Consider the following 17,590-nt stretch of genomic DNA (forward strand, 5'->3'; position numbering starts at 1 on the left):
TCTAGAGATGACTTGTAGCTTACCATGTCAGTGTTCAGAGGCGAGTCGGTTAGCTTAGGTTAAAAACTGCTACACTATAGTTCTAGAGAGTGCCTGAGCTCCGCGGGGGTGCCAGGCATGCCCTTGTCCCTCCGTGGCAGGTGGCCGAGAGCGCTGGGGGAGCTGCCCCGACACGAGCTTTGCCCCCCTCCCGGGGCTGCCCCGAGCGGCGGGAGCGGGTCTCGAACCCGCGGCTCCCCGCCCGGCCCCGCCCGAGCTGCGGCGCCCGCTGCCGCCCGTGGGGGCGGGCCGGGGCCCTCCCGCCGCCGGGGGGCGCTGCGGGGCCGGGCGGGCGGCGCTCTGGTGCGCGCCGGGCTCGCTGTGCGGAGTGCGGCCCGGCTGAGGAGAGCCGCGCCGAGCCCCGCCGCGCCGAGCCCCGCCGAGCCCGCCCGCCGCCGCCGTTCCCCCGCCGCCATGTCCGCGCCGGTGTCCGGCCCGCTGGGCCGCGAGCTGGCCGAGGCCGTGGCCCAGGCGCGGCTCTTGGTGGTGGGAGCCGGGGGCATCGGCTGCGAGCTGCTCAAGGACCTGGTGCTCACCGGCTTCGGCAACATCGACGTGGTGCGGGCCGGGGGGGTGGTGAGGGGCGGGGGGCGCGGGGCCGCCGTGTGGCGCGAGGGGCGTGAGGGGGGGCCGGGCCCCGCCGCATTCTCGGCGTGCGTTCGAACTGCCGCGGCCCGCCAGCGCCGCCGGGGGCCGGGCCCGGCACAAAGGGCCGCGGCCTGCGGGCGCCCCCTTGCCCCCCGCGGGCAGCCCCCGGGCTGGGGCTCGGCTCTCCGCTCGGCTCTCCTCAGCGCGGCCCCTGCTGGTGCCGGGGGTAACGGCCTGGCGGCGGCGAGCGGCGCGGGGGGGGGCTGCGTTTTGGGGAGCCGGCCGTAAAGCTGTCAGCCCCGCGAACCCGCCGGGAGAGCCGCCCGCGGGCTGCTGCTGCTTTCGCTTTTGCTTCCCGATGGTAATCTGTGGGGGCAGGAAGGGCAGAACCGAGGGGATGGCAATGAAATGACCTGCTTTCCAGCCCCTTACTGCGTTCTTACGGTAACCCTGAAAAGCGTTTTCATACTTCGTGTTAAGAAGTCAAGGGAGGACAAACTGAGCACAAGCCTGTTTGGTCGAATACGTTTTTACTTTTCAGTGCTTTGCCATGAGCCGCTTCAGTGGCAGGTTGTAAGAAGTTTGTTTCTGCGTTAAGACTTGTTGAGCAGAGCTCATTAGAAACAGCTTTTCTCTAAAACTGTATCAGCAGGCAGAGGAGTCCGGTTACAGGTTTGCACTGCTATTCATATAACTCAGGTCTCGCCACCAAAATATTTTTTTAAAGATTTGTATGATGTGCTAAAGTGTAATTCCTCACTGTCCCTTTGATTTGAATCTGCCAGTGAGAGCCTATCAAATTTTAACGTTATATGAGTGAACTAAACTTACGAAGGAAAGCAGAAGTCTGCAATTTCTGCAGTTGTTTTTTTCCTCCTTACTTACCCACCTTACTGTGTCATTTGTGTGCTCCTGCAGTCCATTGAAATAGAGTTTAGTATCTCCTGATTTTCCAGTTAGTCATTAAGCATAAATCTCATTGGGGCATGCTTATTGTTTCCCTTATTTTAGTTTGATTTTTTTGGATTGTCTTTCAAGTCTGACTTGGTTGGATTCCATTAACTTAAGTATATGTTGGATCAGGGCCATCTTAATTTAAAAATATTACTGGCAGTGTTTTATGCAAGAGAGTAACGTTTTGATAACATGGAGTGGATGGGCAAAAGACAAGGTGAGAGCAAAAATAGAATCGTTGTGCAAAGAGGAATATTGATATCAGTAGAAGAAATTGTTTTTGTCAGCATTCGTGATATTGCTGGGAGTTTTGCTTGGTTATTACAGACCAATAAACTCTAAAACTGTGAAAATGTTTTATTTTTTGTAGGTAAACTGAAAGTTTTTTTTAACAAAACATTAATACTAAAACAAATAGAATTTTGAACACCAGAAACATGTAACTTTATTAAGTACGCTTTGTTGAAACGCAATATCCTTCTTCTCGTGAATCAAGAACAAAATTAAATTAGTCAAAATCCAAGTCTAAATTAAGAACACGATTATGTATTCCTCTGAACTTCTGAGGTATATTCCTTCTAACGTACAGAAATGGGAATTACAAAAGTGTGAAGTTGTTTTAATGCAAGAACTGTCAAATTCTGATCATTCTTAGCTAAATCATAGTTTTGGTTGTTGTCTGGTGGTCTCAAGTATTGTCTTGGAGAAGAACTTCCTTTGCTTTTTTGGTCTTGGCAGTACTGTTCAAGGTCAGTTTTCAGCTGTAGCTTAAGTCATTTGTTATCATCTCCAGTTAAAGCGCTAAATAAAGGCTTTCTGGGGAGTGGATGTTTTGGCAGAATTATGCACTTAATCAGTTTCACTTCAAGTTCTCAAACTTCATGGCTTTGGACTGTGCAAGCATTCTGACTGTGCCTTACAAGAAAGGAAAGGTGGTAGAAGTGTGTTTTCAGGCAAATATTGTTTTAGTTAGGAGATGCAGGACCATAGCAGTTGGTTATGAGGATACGATAGGTAATAAACACCCTGGACCTCATAATGCATTTTTGAAAGAGTTTGTATTTTTGATGAGTTTATATTAATGAGTTTGCTCATTACCCGCAGGTTCTTTTGTGTATTTTTTAAAATAAAACTATTTGGCTATTGCAGCTTAGTACATTAATTTTTAATTCTTAAATTAAAAGTACTTCCTTCAGACGACAGTAAGTTTAATCTTGGTACCTGGATCTTGCATGCAATGAGAAGTGTGTGCATACCTTTTCTCATTACTCGAGTTTGGTTCCTAAAATGAAAAGCCGATGAGAAGCCCCTCAGCAGGTCGTGCTTACACCTCCCGCTGCATGCTCTGGCTCTCTGTACGCCACAGAGCTGAAGGTGCCGCGGTGCTGAGGGTGTCGGCATTGCCAAGGGAGCTGGGGGAAACGCTGCTGAGGCTCAGGAGTTGTCTCCCTCCCCCCTGCTATTTAAAAATGTTAGGGGCATGAGAAGACTAGCGTGAGTATAAAGGAAAAATAGTGGCAACAAAGAAATGAATAAATCTTAATTCTTGTGGTGGGGAGCAAAGACATTTGCAATTAGGATGTTCACGTGAGTATATTAATGAATAGAAACATGGCTCTTAGGGGAATTAAGGTCATGGCATACTTTCAGGTTGTACTTCATGAATTGTGTATGTTTTTTAAACATCTTGATTGCATGACTGGATTTTTTTTTTTTTTTAAGTGAACTTCATAATTTTTTAATATGCACTTAAGCAGTGGGTTCTGGTGTCCAATCGTAAAAGCTTGCCCCGCAGTGTATGAATTAGATGACAGTGCAGCTCTCAGTTTACTCTTTCAGTTGCTCAAAGCCATGTTCAAACATAAAGGAGAAGTGCTAATTAGTGTGCTGGGTAGCCTTTCCTGGACCTTGGGGAAGCACGGTGCAGAGCTCTGTTCAGGGTGACTAGTCCCGTGTGGGGCCTGACCGAATCGCTCAGTATTTCCTGAGTGTGTACGCTGTGCTCCTGATGAATTCTCACTGCAGTCTTCATCCAACAGTAAATAGGAGAGTCAGTTATTGACTTTCTATTAAATATTCTGCCTACGTATCTCAAAATTTTATGTGCAGTATACTGAGGACTCTTTCTGAAGAAAGTTTGTTGTCATTAAGCTCTTAATTTTTGAGATGATTCCATTGTTAATAATTATTTAAAATGAATGGATTCCTGAAAATGAATAAGGGACCATTGTGCCTTTACAGTTGCTGTAGTGCAGATGTAATAACTGTATGCAGGTCTGAAAAAGACCCACTGCATAAACTTTACAGATCCTATCACATTTGCTTCAAAATCTATTATTAATTTTGTTCCTTTTATTTCTGTAAAAGTGAAATGGTTGCCTTTTCTGTGTTTATAGATTGATTTGGATACTATTGATGTCAGCAATCTCAACAGGCAGTTTTTGTTTCAAAAGAAACATGTTGGAAGATCGAAATCACAGGTGAGGAAGAAGTCAAGGCTCAAGTCTTACTTATTCAGTATTATTTTTATTGACATTGTTAGAAACATGTCACAATTTTGTTTATGCTGTTAAGAGTAAGTGTTAGTTGGTTGCTCGTGGCTGTCTATAACATTGCATTTAAAAGTATTAAAATCTGTTAGGTAGTCAATTTACTCGATACTCAACAGGTATAGAGTCTCTTTAGAAAGATGGAAGAAATAATAAGTGTTGTTTTTGTTTTGTTTTGTTTTTATTTCTAGGTTGCCAAGGAAAGCGTGTTACAGTTTTCTCCAGAAGCTAATATTATAGCTTACCATGATAGCATCATGAAGTATGTTTGTTTTTTAAGCTCTAATTACATGTCTTGATTTTCAAGTACTGTTATTTAAATGCTTTAAGATACTTTACAAAGCTTCTGCAGTAAGAAGAAATAGCTGTAAATAAGAGGCTACCAAGCACCTGAGTAGGAGGAGTGTGAATTTTGCATGAGTTTTCTTAAGCTCTGATATTTGTAGTTGTTTGCTTATATGTAATTTGCACATTATTAGCAACATTTACTACATAAATTTCTACACTGTAAGGATGCCCTAATGAGCAATAATTAGATGAAAACAAATGTGAATGTTGAGTCCATGATTTAAAAAAACAAGGTTCTTTGTATGTATATAGATAACCAAGTAATATTTATATCGCTCATATGATATTATTATGCCCTGAACTGTTAGAATCTAGTCTTTGTGTTCCATAACAGATTAGTAAAGTACAAGATCATGTAGGTTTTCATTAGCCATATTTCCCACATTTAAATGCATATTTGTCCTTTTTTAAGGAAAAAAAAAAGTCATGTTCTGTAATATTAAGGTTTCAGCTCTGATACTGCTGTTAGCCACTGAAGCGTTGGCTCATTGCATCCTTCTCCTGAAACTGTAAAACAATTAATCCTATTTCCTTGCTACTCTGTCATCTTTGCCACTGCCTTCTTTAAGTCAGAAAAATGCAGTGTCAGGGTACTAAAGTGTCAAGATTTTAAACTCTCTCATCTTGGCTCCTAAGGGTATGGAGGCACAATCAAAACCAATTGAATTATGATATAATTCAATTATATATAAAATATAACTATAATGAATTATTAACAGTCTGATGAGCTGGGGAAATTACAGTATGTTCATTTTACCCTCAGCTGATGGTGTTTAAGGTCAGTGATCAGAGCTCAGCCAATTTACTCATTAGGTCAGAGCAGCATAAACACTTTTTCCATTGTCTTCCTATTCCATTGGTCATAGTAATAATAACTGGAAAAGTTTCCTTCCAGTGGCATGAAATTCATGCATTTACGCAGCTTTAAAATGGGCAGAAGACAAAGGGGGTAGTTAAAGGCTAGCAGTAAATTTATAGTACGTATAATTTATAGTGCTTTTTCCATATATGTAGTTTCTGTTGTGGCGTAATAACCAACAACTTTGATATGCCGTATTGTTTTTCTTTTCTGTAGCCCTGACTATAACGTAGAGTTCTTCCGCCAGTTTACGTTGGTTATGAATGCTCTGGATAACAGAGGTGAAGTTTTCACTATGATTTTATATTGGAGATAAGAATACTGTTGCTTGTTCCCAGGAACAGAACTTTAACATGTTATACTATAAGTACTTAAGCAATGTCAGTTAAATAACAAGCATCCTCCTAAGCCAGCTGTAGTTTGACTAATATTTTTGTTCTTCACTAGAAACTTGAAAGTGTAGTAAGTGCTTTTACAGGTGCTTTGTAAGTAAACGTTGGCTGCTGTGTCACTGCTTTATGGGAACTGATGTGCGTTGTGTATACATATATAACTTTGTTCAGTTGTTTGCTGTGTTTAATAGTGTCAATATATTTTGTTTTAATTGGAAAATTGGCTTTGTGAAAAAGGCGTAGTGTTCTTTATAGCAAAATAAGGCAGATTCAGGGTCAGTGTGTGCATAGGAGGCTAGTCTGTGTTTGGTGAAGTCAAACTTTTTTCTAATTATTCAAATTTTTCTTTACAACCTCTTGCTTTGCAGCTGCCCGCAACCATGTGAACAGGATGTGTCTGGCTGCTGATGTTCCTCTGATAGAGAGTGGCACTGCAGGCTACCTTGGACAAGTAACAGTTATTAAGAAGGTTAGGTTCTGTGTTACTCTTGTCACTAAGTTTAAATCATTGGCTATTTTAGACAACAGGGTGTTGGGCGTTCTGAGATAAAGTTACAGTTCATCTGATAATAGCATATACTATCAGTAGCCTTTGCAGCGTGACAAGTAAATATTTCACTTTTCACCAGGGAGTGACAGAATGTTATGAATGTCATCCTAAACCAACTCAGAAGACTTTTCCAGGCTGCACAATCCGAAATACGCCATCAGAACCTATCCATTGCATTGTGTGGGCCAAGTATTTGTTTAAGTAAGTTGTCTTTTTATTATTTTTTTTAAATAGATGCTGTGACTCACTCTCTTTCCGTAGGTTTCTAAACCTACAGATTAAGAAATAAAAAAGACACACTTCATTTGAAAATTAACGTGGATTATAGTGAAAATCTCCAGTTCTTTGGCTTTTTTTTTTTTTTTATATATACAAAGATAGCACATCAGTTAGTACTGAGCTGTTCTGATCTCACATAAAATCTGGCAGAAAAGTTTGTCAGAGCAGTGTAGCCTGAGGATGCTTTATCCTTGGCTTTTGTATGGAAGTTACATTTTTCAGCATAACAGTTGTATTAACAGAGATAAAGGTTGCAGGGATCATGGAAATAGATGAACTGTTGAATGAGTCAAATAGATGTTTTACTGTATTAATTTTTATATTGGACTTCTTGTATTGTCAGTGTTCAGTCTGCATGTGACAAATTCCAACAATTGAAAAAGCAATGTATGAAGTGGCATTCTGATAGCAAGAATTCTAAAGTGGATATATGTCAGATAGCAAATATTTGAGTCGTTAAACAGACATGATGAAAATCTAGTGTCTTATTGTTGTTTTATATTATAATATAGCCAGTTGTTTGGAGAAGAGGATGCTGATCAAGAAGTCTCTCCTGACAGAGCTGATCCTGAAGCTGCCTGTAAGTGTGATATAAACTGGTAACTTACCCTGTTACTAAAATGTTTTATGTCACAGATTGACTTGCTTCTGTCCATTTCGTAAAGTTACATTTCAACCCCACATTCTTCTAGGAGGTTTCCACTTACAGTGCCCATGGACAATATGAATTTTGGTTGTGTTTACGGCACAGATATTTGTGTACACCATGCATACTTTAGTTTCCTCATACTACCATTTATTAAAAGTTTGAAGCAGGCTCAAGGTGTTTTTTTTTTTAGTTAACTCAATGCACTGTGTATACCAGAGGTCTTTGTGTGGCCAGTGTGCAAAAAAAAGCCTTCTCTGAATGCCAGTGTTTTAGTAGTCAGCAGTCAGAACTGTAGCCCTTGTGGGCAGCCTAAAACATTAATGAAGTGATTACTTCAGCTGTCGTCAAAACCTTTTAATACAATCTAAGATAGGTCACTGTCGTGCACTAGCTCTCTTCAGAGACAGTGTGGGTAGAGCAGCTGTGAGGAGCACAGTCATTACGCTTGGTAATCATGAAATGCCAGTTAATACATCCAGGTGTGTGATAAATGATTTAGATGAATACGCTTATATATATTCAGAGATTCCTGTTCCCACTGGAGCAAGCTGTCTTCTCCATGTGCACACAGAAGTGAAAAGTGAATTTGATGTGAAAATTAGGTATTACTGATCTTCACAGAGCAGCATTTTTTTCGGTATATTTGGATTTGATGGAGTAATTCCTTCCCTGCAGCTGGGAGGCTTGCCTTCTGAACCAAGGACTGAAAACTGAGTGATATTTGTAGTCACTCTGCATTCTCCACTCCTAGCTGAGGGATTGCCAAATTGGGAAACAGAGAGATCATGTTTGAACTCTTCTAGCTTGAAACACTTCCACATTTATCTGCATAGGAATTATGCCCATTGTGAGTGATGTTTTTGTAGCTATTCTTTATTTTTGTATGGACAGTAACTGTAGTTACTGTAAAGTTGAATAAACATCTTTGCAGCTTCTCCTTTTGGATCCTTTTGAGTGGTGGACTTGGGAGAGGGAGCTCAGATCTGCCTGGGATTCTTCAGATTTTCTGTTTATCGGATAGCATTCACCTAACAGGTTGTTCCTACATGAAGTCCTGAATGAATAGCTAACTCTTAAGATAGTGACATATAAACTCACTTTAATCAACAACTGCTGGAATACTTGAAGGTAGCAGACGTAATGCTGCTTACTTGAAGAAGGATATCAGGGCAATTAGAGGAAGGGTTAAGCTGTAGTGAGCATATTAGCGAGAGGCTTCGTATCTGTAGCGAGCAAATTGTCAGTTGCTATAATGCTGATTACAAACATAGAATCATTTAGGTTGGAAGAGACCTCTAAGATCATCAAGTACAACCGTTAACCTAGCCTGGAAAGCTGCATCAGTTGTGGTGGGTACAAAGCTGAGAGAGGCTGGGGCCTTCTGCCAGGAGGATACCATCACTCCCTGGTCAAACTGGCAAAGCTTGGGATGCATTGGCAAACCTGTGGACAAGTGTATCTGGTTTACTCTATTTTGAATCTGCAGGGGGCACTCTTTTATGAGGAACCTAAAGGAGCGTAGATGTTATGGGCAAAAAAGGATGAGATCCTGAAGTGGATAAACTACGTAAATGGTACAGATAAGTCTTGATTAGAGGAATCTCTCAGACTGGGGATAGAACCAGTGCTGTTCAGCGTACACGATAAAGTAAACTCACTCAGAATAATACAGATGATGGCTAAACATTAAAAGTAGCAGACAGCTTCACAATACAGAACGACTAGGCAATGAAATACTAAGTAGTTTTTGGTGCAGATTAATATGAAATGATGTACTGGCGAAGGGCAGAACATTCACAAATTTACATATAAAATTATGGTCTCTGAGTTGATTTCCTCATTCAGTCAAGATTTTAATAGTTGTCTGAAAACATCAGCCTGCTGCTTAATAGTAATCAAAATAGCAATTGCTGGATGTGACTGGGAAAGAAACAGACTGAATAGCATCTGCATGGATGGAATTTTTCTGTATAGGGCTGGCCAGAGGTAGGAACTGATGCTGTCTTCAAGCTCTAACCAGATTAAGACTTCTCAGCCAGTAACAGAGACTGCTAAAAGAGGATGGTTAGAGATTTATGAAATCACAAAATAATGTGGAGAAAATTAAGAGGAAACAATATTCATTTTTTCCACCAATGAAGAATTAAGTGGCAATAAGTGAGGCTAGTGGACTGTAGTTGTAGAAACAAACAGGAGCAGTTGCACTATGTCTAATCTAGCTCTTATTGGGAACAGTAAAGCCATTTTATAGACCCTGAATAATTTTGGTTATTGACTAAGGGAAATGTTTGGATGTGGTTTTCTTTTTTCTTTCTTCCTTTTTTTTTTTTTTTAAATAATTTATTTTGATAATACTTCATTAATAGGGGAGCCAGCAGAAGCAGAAGCCAGAGCACGAGCATCCAATGAAGATGGTGAGATTAAACGTGTTTCAACTAAGGAGTGGGCTAAATCAACTGGATACGATCCAGTTAAGCTTTTTACTAAGGTATTTTTTTTACCCCCAATAAATGTCTTTATTTGAAGTGTATGAGGTGCTTTAAAGTCAAGTCAAAACCCAGTTTGAACACATAATACTAGCCATCGGTCATACAACTATGCTATGACTTCCACCAATTTTGCTGTTGTGTTGGTCTTGTTGTTTTATGGTATTCCATCTGTGTCTGTATGGACAACTTCAACAGCTTGTCCATATTGTATGGGGGAAAAAATCATTCAAATTACTTTTAATGTGAGAAGGTAAACTGTTGAATTCTGTAGGCGTTTTAGTAGGCATAAACAGAACCAGTTTGAGGACCAGAAAGCAATCATTCATGCTATGTATATAATCAGATGCTGGTATAACAAAATACAAACTGTTCTAGGAGTTTTCTTTCTAAATAGTTTCTAAAAGTGATAATTAGCGGAAACTAGTATAGAATGTCATGTTGATAGGTAGTAATAATTTTCCTTGGAAAATAAGTTGGCATGTAGGTAAGAGTATCTTGGGGAGAGTATGTGAATTGCTGTAGAGATGGCTTCAGTAGGCACATGGAGCCACTGTTTGGACTGCTGTTTCTTTATTTTACGCCCCCCTTCCCTGAATTAATGAGAACTGTCTGCTTTCTGCAGTAAATGTTAGGAGACAGGGAATAATAAGTTTTTCAAATCTGTGTTGTTTCTTTTTCCTGTGGGGTTGAAAATATAAAATATATGATTTTATATATTCGGTTAAATATTTTCAAGGAGAAAAGCAAAAACTGAAATCTAATGCTGATTTTCCAGTGTCAAAGGAGGTATAAAAATAAAATACCTTTTTTTACCTCTTACATTTTATTTTTTTAACGTTTTCTAGCTTTTCAAAGATGACATTAGATATTTGCTGACCATGGATAAGCTGTGGAGGAAAAGAAAGCCTCCAGTGCCTCTGGACTGGGCTGAAGTACAAAATCAAGGTAATTGTTCCTCCTCATGGTGTCTATTTGTAAGTCACACCTCCTGTTTCTTAATGCATCACGGTGACATACATTTTCTCCCTGTCACAGTTGAGTACTGATACTTAACATATTACTTCTGTATGACTCCTGGAGATTTTTAGTTTTTCACAATATAGAAAATATTTTTTTTCTAAAAACTGTTTTGGAATTATTTCAGATACTCGGTATCAGTCATAGAAAATTTGCATTTCACAAAATTAAATACCAGAGACCTTATCTCTCATGCACTGATGAATTTATCTCTAAAAGTTGATTTCTGGTGAAAATTTACATTTGCTATAACTTGTGCACATCTATTGATATGGTATAATATAGCTATTAGTTACAGTAGAAAATGTGGATTTTTTTTTAAATCTTGGCGCAACTGTAGTTTAAGAACACTGTTCTTCACTTAGAAAATAATTATTTTTTCTGAATTAGCAAATCATTAGCTCTTTGGGAGAACTTCAGTGGAATTTCTAAATATTCCTCATCTTACTATTTTTTTTTCCTTTTCTTGAAGAGAAAAACATATCTGACCAACAAAATGAGTCCTCCTCGGTTTTGAAAGATCAGCAGGTTCTCGATGTCAAGAGTTATGCACACTTATTTTCAAAGAGTGTTGAAACCCTGAGACTTCACCTGGCTGAGAAAGGCGATGGAGCAGAGCTTATATGGGATAAGGTTAGTTTACCAAATTTGTAAGAAACAGTTATATTCTACATACATACAACAAATGTTGGACTTCCTAAGTTTTACTCAAGAATAGTACTACTAAGAACAAAAATGGCTGACACATCACTGAAGGTACTTTCCATAAGTAAACTCCATAAGTAAGCATATACATACTTTATATGTTTTGTATTCCATTGAGTGTCAGGATTAAGTATTGTGATGTAAAATAACAATTCACCAACTTTAAAAAGCACACAAACTCAGTAGTAGTTGCAATATTTTCATTTTGACAATATTTTAATAATGCCAGTTCATTTTTCCTTTGCTCTAGCTACCTCTAAAACTTGCTCTGACATAGTCGTTTGTTGCTAGAGTTCTGCTGAGTTGGAAGTCATTAGTGCTGAGTAAGTGTGCAGTGTATTACAAGTTTTGCTGGAGAAAAACGAAGCAAATCAAGTCTCCCTTAGTACCAGAGACCATGATCTTCCCGTAGTCAGTTGTCACTGGCATAAGGAAAAAGCAGTGTGTAAATACAGGGTGTTGACAAAATAGTAAAATGATATTACAAGAGTTATTAAAAACAAAACAAAACAAAACAACACTTTCTTAAAAAAGTTTTTGAAACTAAGCATAAAGCCTTGTAAGGTTTTGTATCTAGACATTATTTTGAACATACAAGGCATTTTATCAATAATAATGTACTAAATTAATAATAATATACTAAACTAAAATACTAAATACAATTTTTAAATGCGTGTTTAAAGTATTACTGCTCTGTCTAAACATACCATTTGAAAGAGGAAGTACATAAACTTTGAACTGGAATATTGTATGGACCTTTTAAAAAAAATATCTGTTTTTAAGGTAGTAATTTTTTGTACCATGTGTTGCAAACTTTTCCCAATGTGTAATTTGATTTTTAAATACTTTTTATGTTAACTTCTTGTCAGGATGACCCTTCTGCAATGGATTTTGTCACTTCTGCTGCCAACCTCAGGATGCATGTTTTCAGTATGAATATGAAGAGCAGATTTGATATTAAGTGTAAGAATAAAATATAACATTGTTTTTCTTTAAATAATAATCTCAATTTGTAGTTTTCATTTGCTGTTAAAAATCTGCATACTCTTGCTTATTTTGCAGCAATGGCAGGAAATATTATCCCAGCTATAGCTACTACTAATGCAGTAATAGCTGGTCTGATAGTGCTGGAGGGTTTGAAGATTTTATCAGGAAAAATAGATCAGTGTAGAACGGTAAGTGGGAATATGATACTTTTACTTTCTTATTACTCATTATTTATTCAAGTTATGTTTAACCTGCTTTTACTAGTGTGTAGTTTGACTGTCACTCGTTGCTACTTCAGTACATTCTGAATGTGCTAGGAACCTTCAGCTATGATAGAAAGAAAAGTAGAAGTCTCAAGGATCATTAAGTTCCTTCTGATTTCATGAAAATTGGCTGCTTGATAGGAGAGACAACCAGACTGACATCACTTGAAACATGTCTGTCTGATGTTACAGATCTGTTTGGCAGTAGGTGGTCAGTCAGCACGAGTGTAATTGTGGACTAGCTGTAATACTCACTTTCTCCTGTTCACCGGGCGTGTCAAAGAGGATTAGAGAACAGGACAACCTATGAGACTAAGAGAACAAATCCGTAAGAAAACAGGTTTTATGAGTGCTGTTACTTACAGAATAACTTGTTTCATTCTTGTCTGTCTTCAAGATTTTCCTGAACAAGCAGCCAAATCCCAAAAAGAAGCTATTGGTTCCTTGTGCTTTGGATCCACCAAATCCTAACTGTTATGTATGTGCAAGTAAGCCAGAAGTGACTGTGAAACTTAATGTACACAAAGTTACTGTGTTAACACTCCAGGACAAGGTAAAACTTTAAATCTTAGCTACAGCTTTTGTTTTGATACTTATGTTGTACAGTATTGAAATTAGGTTTTTGTTCCATATATGTTGACTGAATGTTACCTGTTAACATTTGCTCTGCTCTGCATTTCTCTCAGCTACAAGAAAAGCTAGATTAGCCAGTATGCTTCTTGTTTATATGTGTTCGTATATGTGAAAGAATGTTTGTATTTTGTATTTTTTTGGTCTTTTAAAGCCTACTCATAACTAACAGCGAAAAAAATGTATTTAAGGTGAATAGTTCAGTAGCTACGTTACAGTAACAACTGATTTGTAATTGTCATTTTATGAGATAAGTATTTAAAAAAAAGTTTCAGCCTATCATCTGACCCTGCAAAGGTGAGACCGCAGATGTCATAGACATTCTTTTTGTGACTAGATCTTAAGGTTTCAGACAGCAAAAATATGATAATTTTTTTTAATGGGAATGAAAAAATAAAGTATCAGCTTTAGCAGATGCCTGAACATGGGTCAAGATAGGAAAATCAGCATAATTCAAGGTTATTTATTTAATAAGTATTATAAAGTCAGATATAGATTAAATAATTGTATTCATCCTTTCAGATAGTGAAAGAAAAATTTGCTATGGTAGCACCAGATGTACAAATAGATGATGGAAAAGGAACTATCCTTATCTCTTCGGAAGAAGGAGAAACAGAAGGTATGCGTATTGACGCTTTTTAGATATGAGTAGTGCTCATTTCTTAACGTGAAAGAAAATCTTTATATAAATAGCTCTATACACCACAGTATTTCACTGTTTTTCTAGCAAATAACCACAGAAAATTATCAGACTTTGGAATTCGAAATGGCACTCGACTACAAGCAGATGATTTCCTCCAGGATTATACACTGTTAATCAACGTGCTTCACAGGTAAGGAGTCTGAAAAAAATATTTTTGTGTATATATGTAGAAAGGTTCCATAGGGAATTTCCAATTAAGAATTTTAAATTAGCAAATACAGTTAAAAGATCAGGTTGCTAAAATGTAGTGGTTAAAGAGGAATTTTTTAATGAATCGATAGTTATTTTATTACAATAGTAATTGCTAAGAGTTTATCCGAATAATGCGGTCATTAGGCAACATCAAAATACAGTGCAAAGCTAGATTTACTTGTGGGGTAGCTAACAAGTGAGATACTGCTGTTGAAAAACAAACAACCTGCTGGAGTAGTAGATCATCTGCCAGACTACCTGTGTTCAGGTATGGCAATGCAAAGAGAAGTCAATAATTGGTGTATTTATTTAACTTTATAAGTAATATCAATGTTATATACAGGAAATTAACACCTTGCAATTTCAGTGAGCATAGAAATGTAAAATTGGGGAAGAAAAGTAAGCTTAGGTAATATTTTTTTTTCCTAAGCATTTGAAGGCATGACACTGAGTGGAATAGTGTTTGTGAATAGACAAAGCACAAATTATAAAGGGCTGATGAACACCTTTTCCTTTTTTAAAAAACGCATTTTTCTTTTTCCTAATTGCAGGGTGCTCTAGTAATTTGAATGACATATTTTGTTTGTGAAAAAAGACATGTTTTTATTTTCACCTGGTTGTTTATAAAGCATATGGATTTTTCTGCAGCGAAGACCTAGAAAAAGACGTAGAATTTGAAGTTGTTGGTGACACCCCTGAAAATGTTGGCCCTAAACCATCAGAACCAACATCTAAGAACATTACCAATGGTAGTGATGATGGAGCGCAACCCTCAACATCAACAGGTAAGTCACAATAAACAATCTTAAATAAAACAAAATAATATTTCAGTAGAACGGTTTAATTAAAATACTTCACTTTTATGACTAACTTGACTAACATGAAAAGAAAGACATAAGTTGCCTCTGTGTATACGTATAATAGTAAATGGTAAAAAAAAAAAAAAAAAGATTGCAAAGATTGTTACAAAGATTTTTGGTACATACACCTTGAAATGATACTATTTAACTTGCAGGTACCTGGGGGGTGGTCAGCTTAATTACACTATTTGCGTAGTGATTTAAATAGTCACTTTAAAAAGTTAGACCCATTCTATGTGATGGTCACCCTATTGCTTGACAGAAAAGAATCAACCAAATTCGTTGCTTTCTCCGTACAGAGTAAAAGTTACTTTGTGGATGTCTTTGATCATGTTTTATTTTGTTATTTTAAGAAGACACCTTTATTAATCTGCTTACAAAACAAATGTTTTTTGCCTCTTGAGCAAGAGATGGCAAAAAGACAAATAAACATACAAAAACAGTAGGCTATTTGCTACCCAGGAGGAAGTACCATCATTTTCTTAATATAGGCTGTTCTTTTGAATATACCCAAAATAGCTTAACTCAAATACAGGATATTTAAGCAGTGAAAGCTAATGTACTGGAAACATGGTACTGTTTTATTGTTGTGACAGATAAAGTTAAATATCTGTAATTCTGTCTTGAGTTTTTGGATGATGTTCATTTGCTTGTCATATGGTCCTATTTAAGATACATATAGAAGTATGTAGTCATTTCCACTTGCCTCTTACTTGTTTCAGGAGAGATTAAATGTGCTTACTGTGTTTTTAAGGGTTCTTTTCTCAAGGACTCCTGCAGGTAGCATGCAACTCTTCTATTCTGTACATGCAAAAAAAAGATGTGCTAATGCATTAGCGTTAGCTGATGTAAGAATTCCCCAAAAATATGGGAATACTTCTGAGTTACTGCAATGTTTTCCATACCTCTAATGAAAAGGAAATGACCATGTGAAAAGCGTGTTTTAGACTGTTTTCAGAGAAATTGAAAATATTATTGCAATTAAATAAGAAAGTATGGATAAAGAATGCTTGAAGATATATTTGTTGTCTTAGAGGTATCTTGTATGCAGTTTGGTTTGAGGGTAGATGATCCTTACAGTACCCATTGGAATTAAAAACATGTATTTTGCAGCTCCAGATCAAGATGATTTGTTGATTATCGATTCTGAAGATGAAGGCCATTCAAGCAATGTTGATGATATGGAAGATAAAAGCCGCAAGAGAAAACTAGAAGACAAAGAGTGCATCAGTACAAAGAGAGTGCGTATGGAGCAGACAGAGGAGCAAGATGAAATTATAGCGTTAGACTGAACATGCAAATGCCCCTTGACAAAATGATTGAGATAATGTAATGCAGTAACAGCATATTATTTTGGGATGTGAAAAATGTCCAGAACTAGACTAATTCTAAGGCTTTCGTTCCAAGGGAATACCAAACCACTGGCTTGAATAATTTGTCGTCTGTTTCTCTTGATGATAAAGCTGTCATCTCAATAGACTCTTTTAGAAGTTTTTCCATATTGAATTCCATATATTAAATGTAGTAGAAACATAGTTTATAAATACTTGCAGATAAGTATTTGCTTAAACAGTCATGAAAAAAGCATGTTATTTTTGTGTAAATACCTTTTAGGTATAATTCAATAGGACAAAAATTGTACTCCGTTTTAGTAGAGGGTCATCATTCGATGCCCAGATTTAAGTAACTAAATTTTTTATTTTTGCTTGAAGAAAGGTATTTTTAGTCCAGTCCTAAACATCTTTCACATCCTGAACAAGGAGAAAATTCACTAAAACAAATTAGTGCCATGTTTTAACAGTGTTCTTAAACTTCAACTGGCACTATGTACATTACTGTAAAACTGTTAATTTACTCCAATTTTTCAGCTCGTACTGCCTGGTATGTCAATGTAAGAAGCAAATTTTTTGTGTATTGTTACAGTTTCAGGTTATTTATATTTGATGTTTTGTAAACTCAGATACTACTACTATACTGTACATCTGATGGACCAAATAAATGACATCTGAAATACTTGCTATATTTGCTTGCACAGTCCGAGTTTATGCTGATTTATGGGATTTTACAATGTATAGCCTTCAAAATTACTGTACTATTTTCATTTTTCTAAACATAACCTAGTAGTACAGAACTTAAGCTTCACTTGTTTGAGGTGAAAGGGGAATTTTTTTAATAAAACTTTTGTGAATGTTTTTTTTCTTGGACAATCAATTATTGGCCTCTTCAGTTGGAACATTTGCACCACCACACACATGCTTTCAGCACCTCATGCCTTCAAAAAGAGAAAAGCACTGGTCTTTTGAATGTTACATTTTGTGCTTAGGGCAAAAGTGTAATGTTTAGGAACAGTATCTCAAAGCCTACTGCATTTATTTAATTACTTTGGTAGCTCTCAATACTATCAGTGTTGATTCTTAGAATGCATTAATCTGTCATTTCTGTCACTGCACTGAAATTACGTTTCAACTTTGTGTTAATGAACAAGAACTGCTTCCATTCATAAATAAGTAGTCAGTGATAGCCTCACAGAGTGGAGA

General features: G+C 37.6%; 1 protein-coding gene across 2 annotated transcripts; it reads left to right on the forward strand.

Annotated features, from left to right (window-relative positions):
• The first annotated feature begins 309 nt into the window (after positions 1–309).
• UBA2 (ubiquitin like modifier activating enzyme 2) lies at positions 310–17,264 on the forward strand. Of its 2 annotated transcripts, none has more exons than XM_080552815.1 (17): positions 310–597; positions 3,978–4,061; positions 4,322–4,392; positions 5,554–5,618; positions 6,098–6,198; positions 6,359–6,480; positions 7,071–7,138; positions 9,574–9,695; positions 10,542–10,641; positions 11,186–11,346; positions 12,288–12,381; positions 12,481–12,593; positions 13,066–13,221; positions 13,821–13,917; positions 14,026–14,131; positions 14,842–14,978; positions 16,167–17,264. In XM_080552815.1, the coding sequence occupies exons 1-17, from the start codon at positions 454–456 to the stop codon at positions 16,343–16,345; spliced, it is 1,920 nt and encodes a 639-aa protein (XP_080408941.1). In that variant the 5' UTR covers positions 310–453; the 3' UTR covers positions 16,346–17,264. The 2 variants fall into 2 exon arrangements, with proteins under 2 accessions (XP_080408941.1, XP_080408942.1); XM_080552816.1 differs by lacking the exon at positions 310–597 and adding an exon at positions 779–1,071.
• The last annotated feature ends 326 nt before the right edge of the window (positions 17,265–17,590 follow it).

This window comes from Anser brachyrhynchus (genome assembly GCF_964034855.1).
Source record: "Anser brachyrhynchus genome assembly, chromosome: 12".
NCBI lineage: Eukaryota > Metazoa > Chordata > Aves > Anseriformes > Anatidae > Anser > Anser brachyrhynchus.

Coding starts and splice junctions, on each gene's coding strand:
- UBA2 (XM_080552815.1), top strand. CDS start 454: ATGTCCGCGCCGGTGTCCGGCCCGCTGGGCCGCGAGCTGGCCGAGGCC. Junction 6,199..6,358: donor AAGTAACAGTTATTAAGAAG/GTTAGGTTCTGT, acceptor ACTTTTCACCAG/GGAGTGACAGAATGTTATGA. Junction 10,642..11,185: donor GGCTGAAGTACAAAATCAAG/GTAATTGTTCCT, acceptor CTTTTCTTGAAG/AGAAAAACATATCTGACCAA.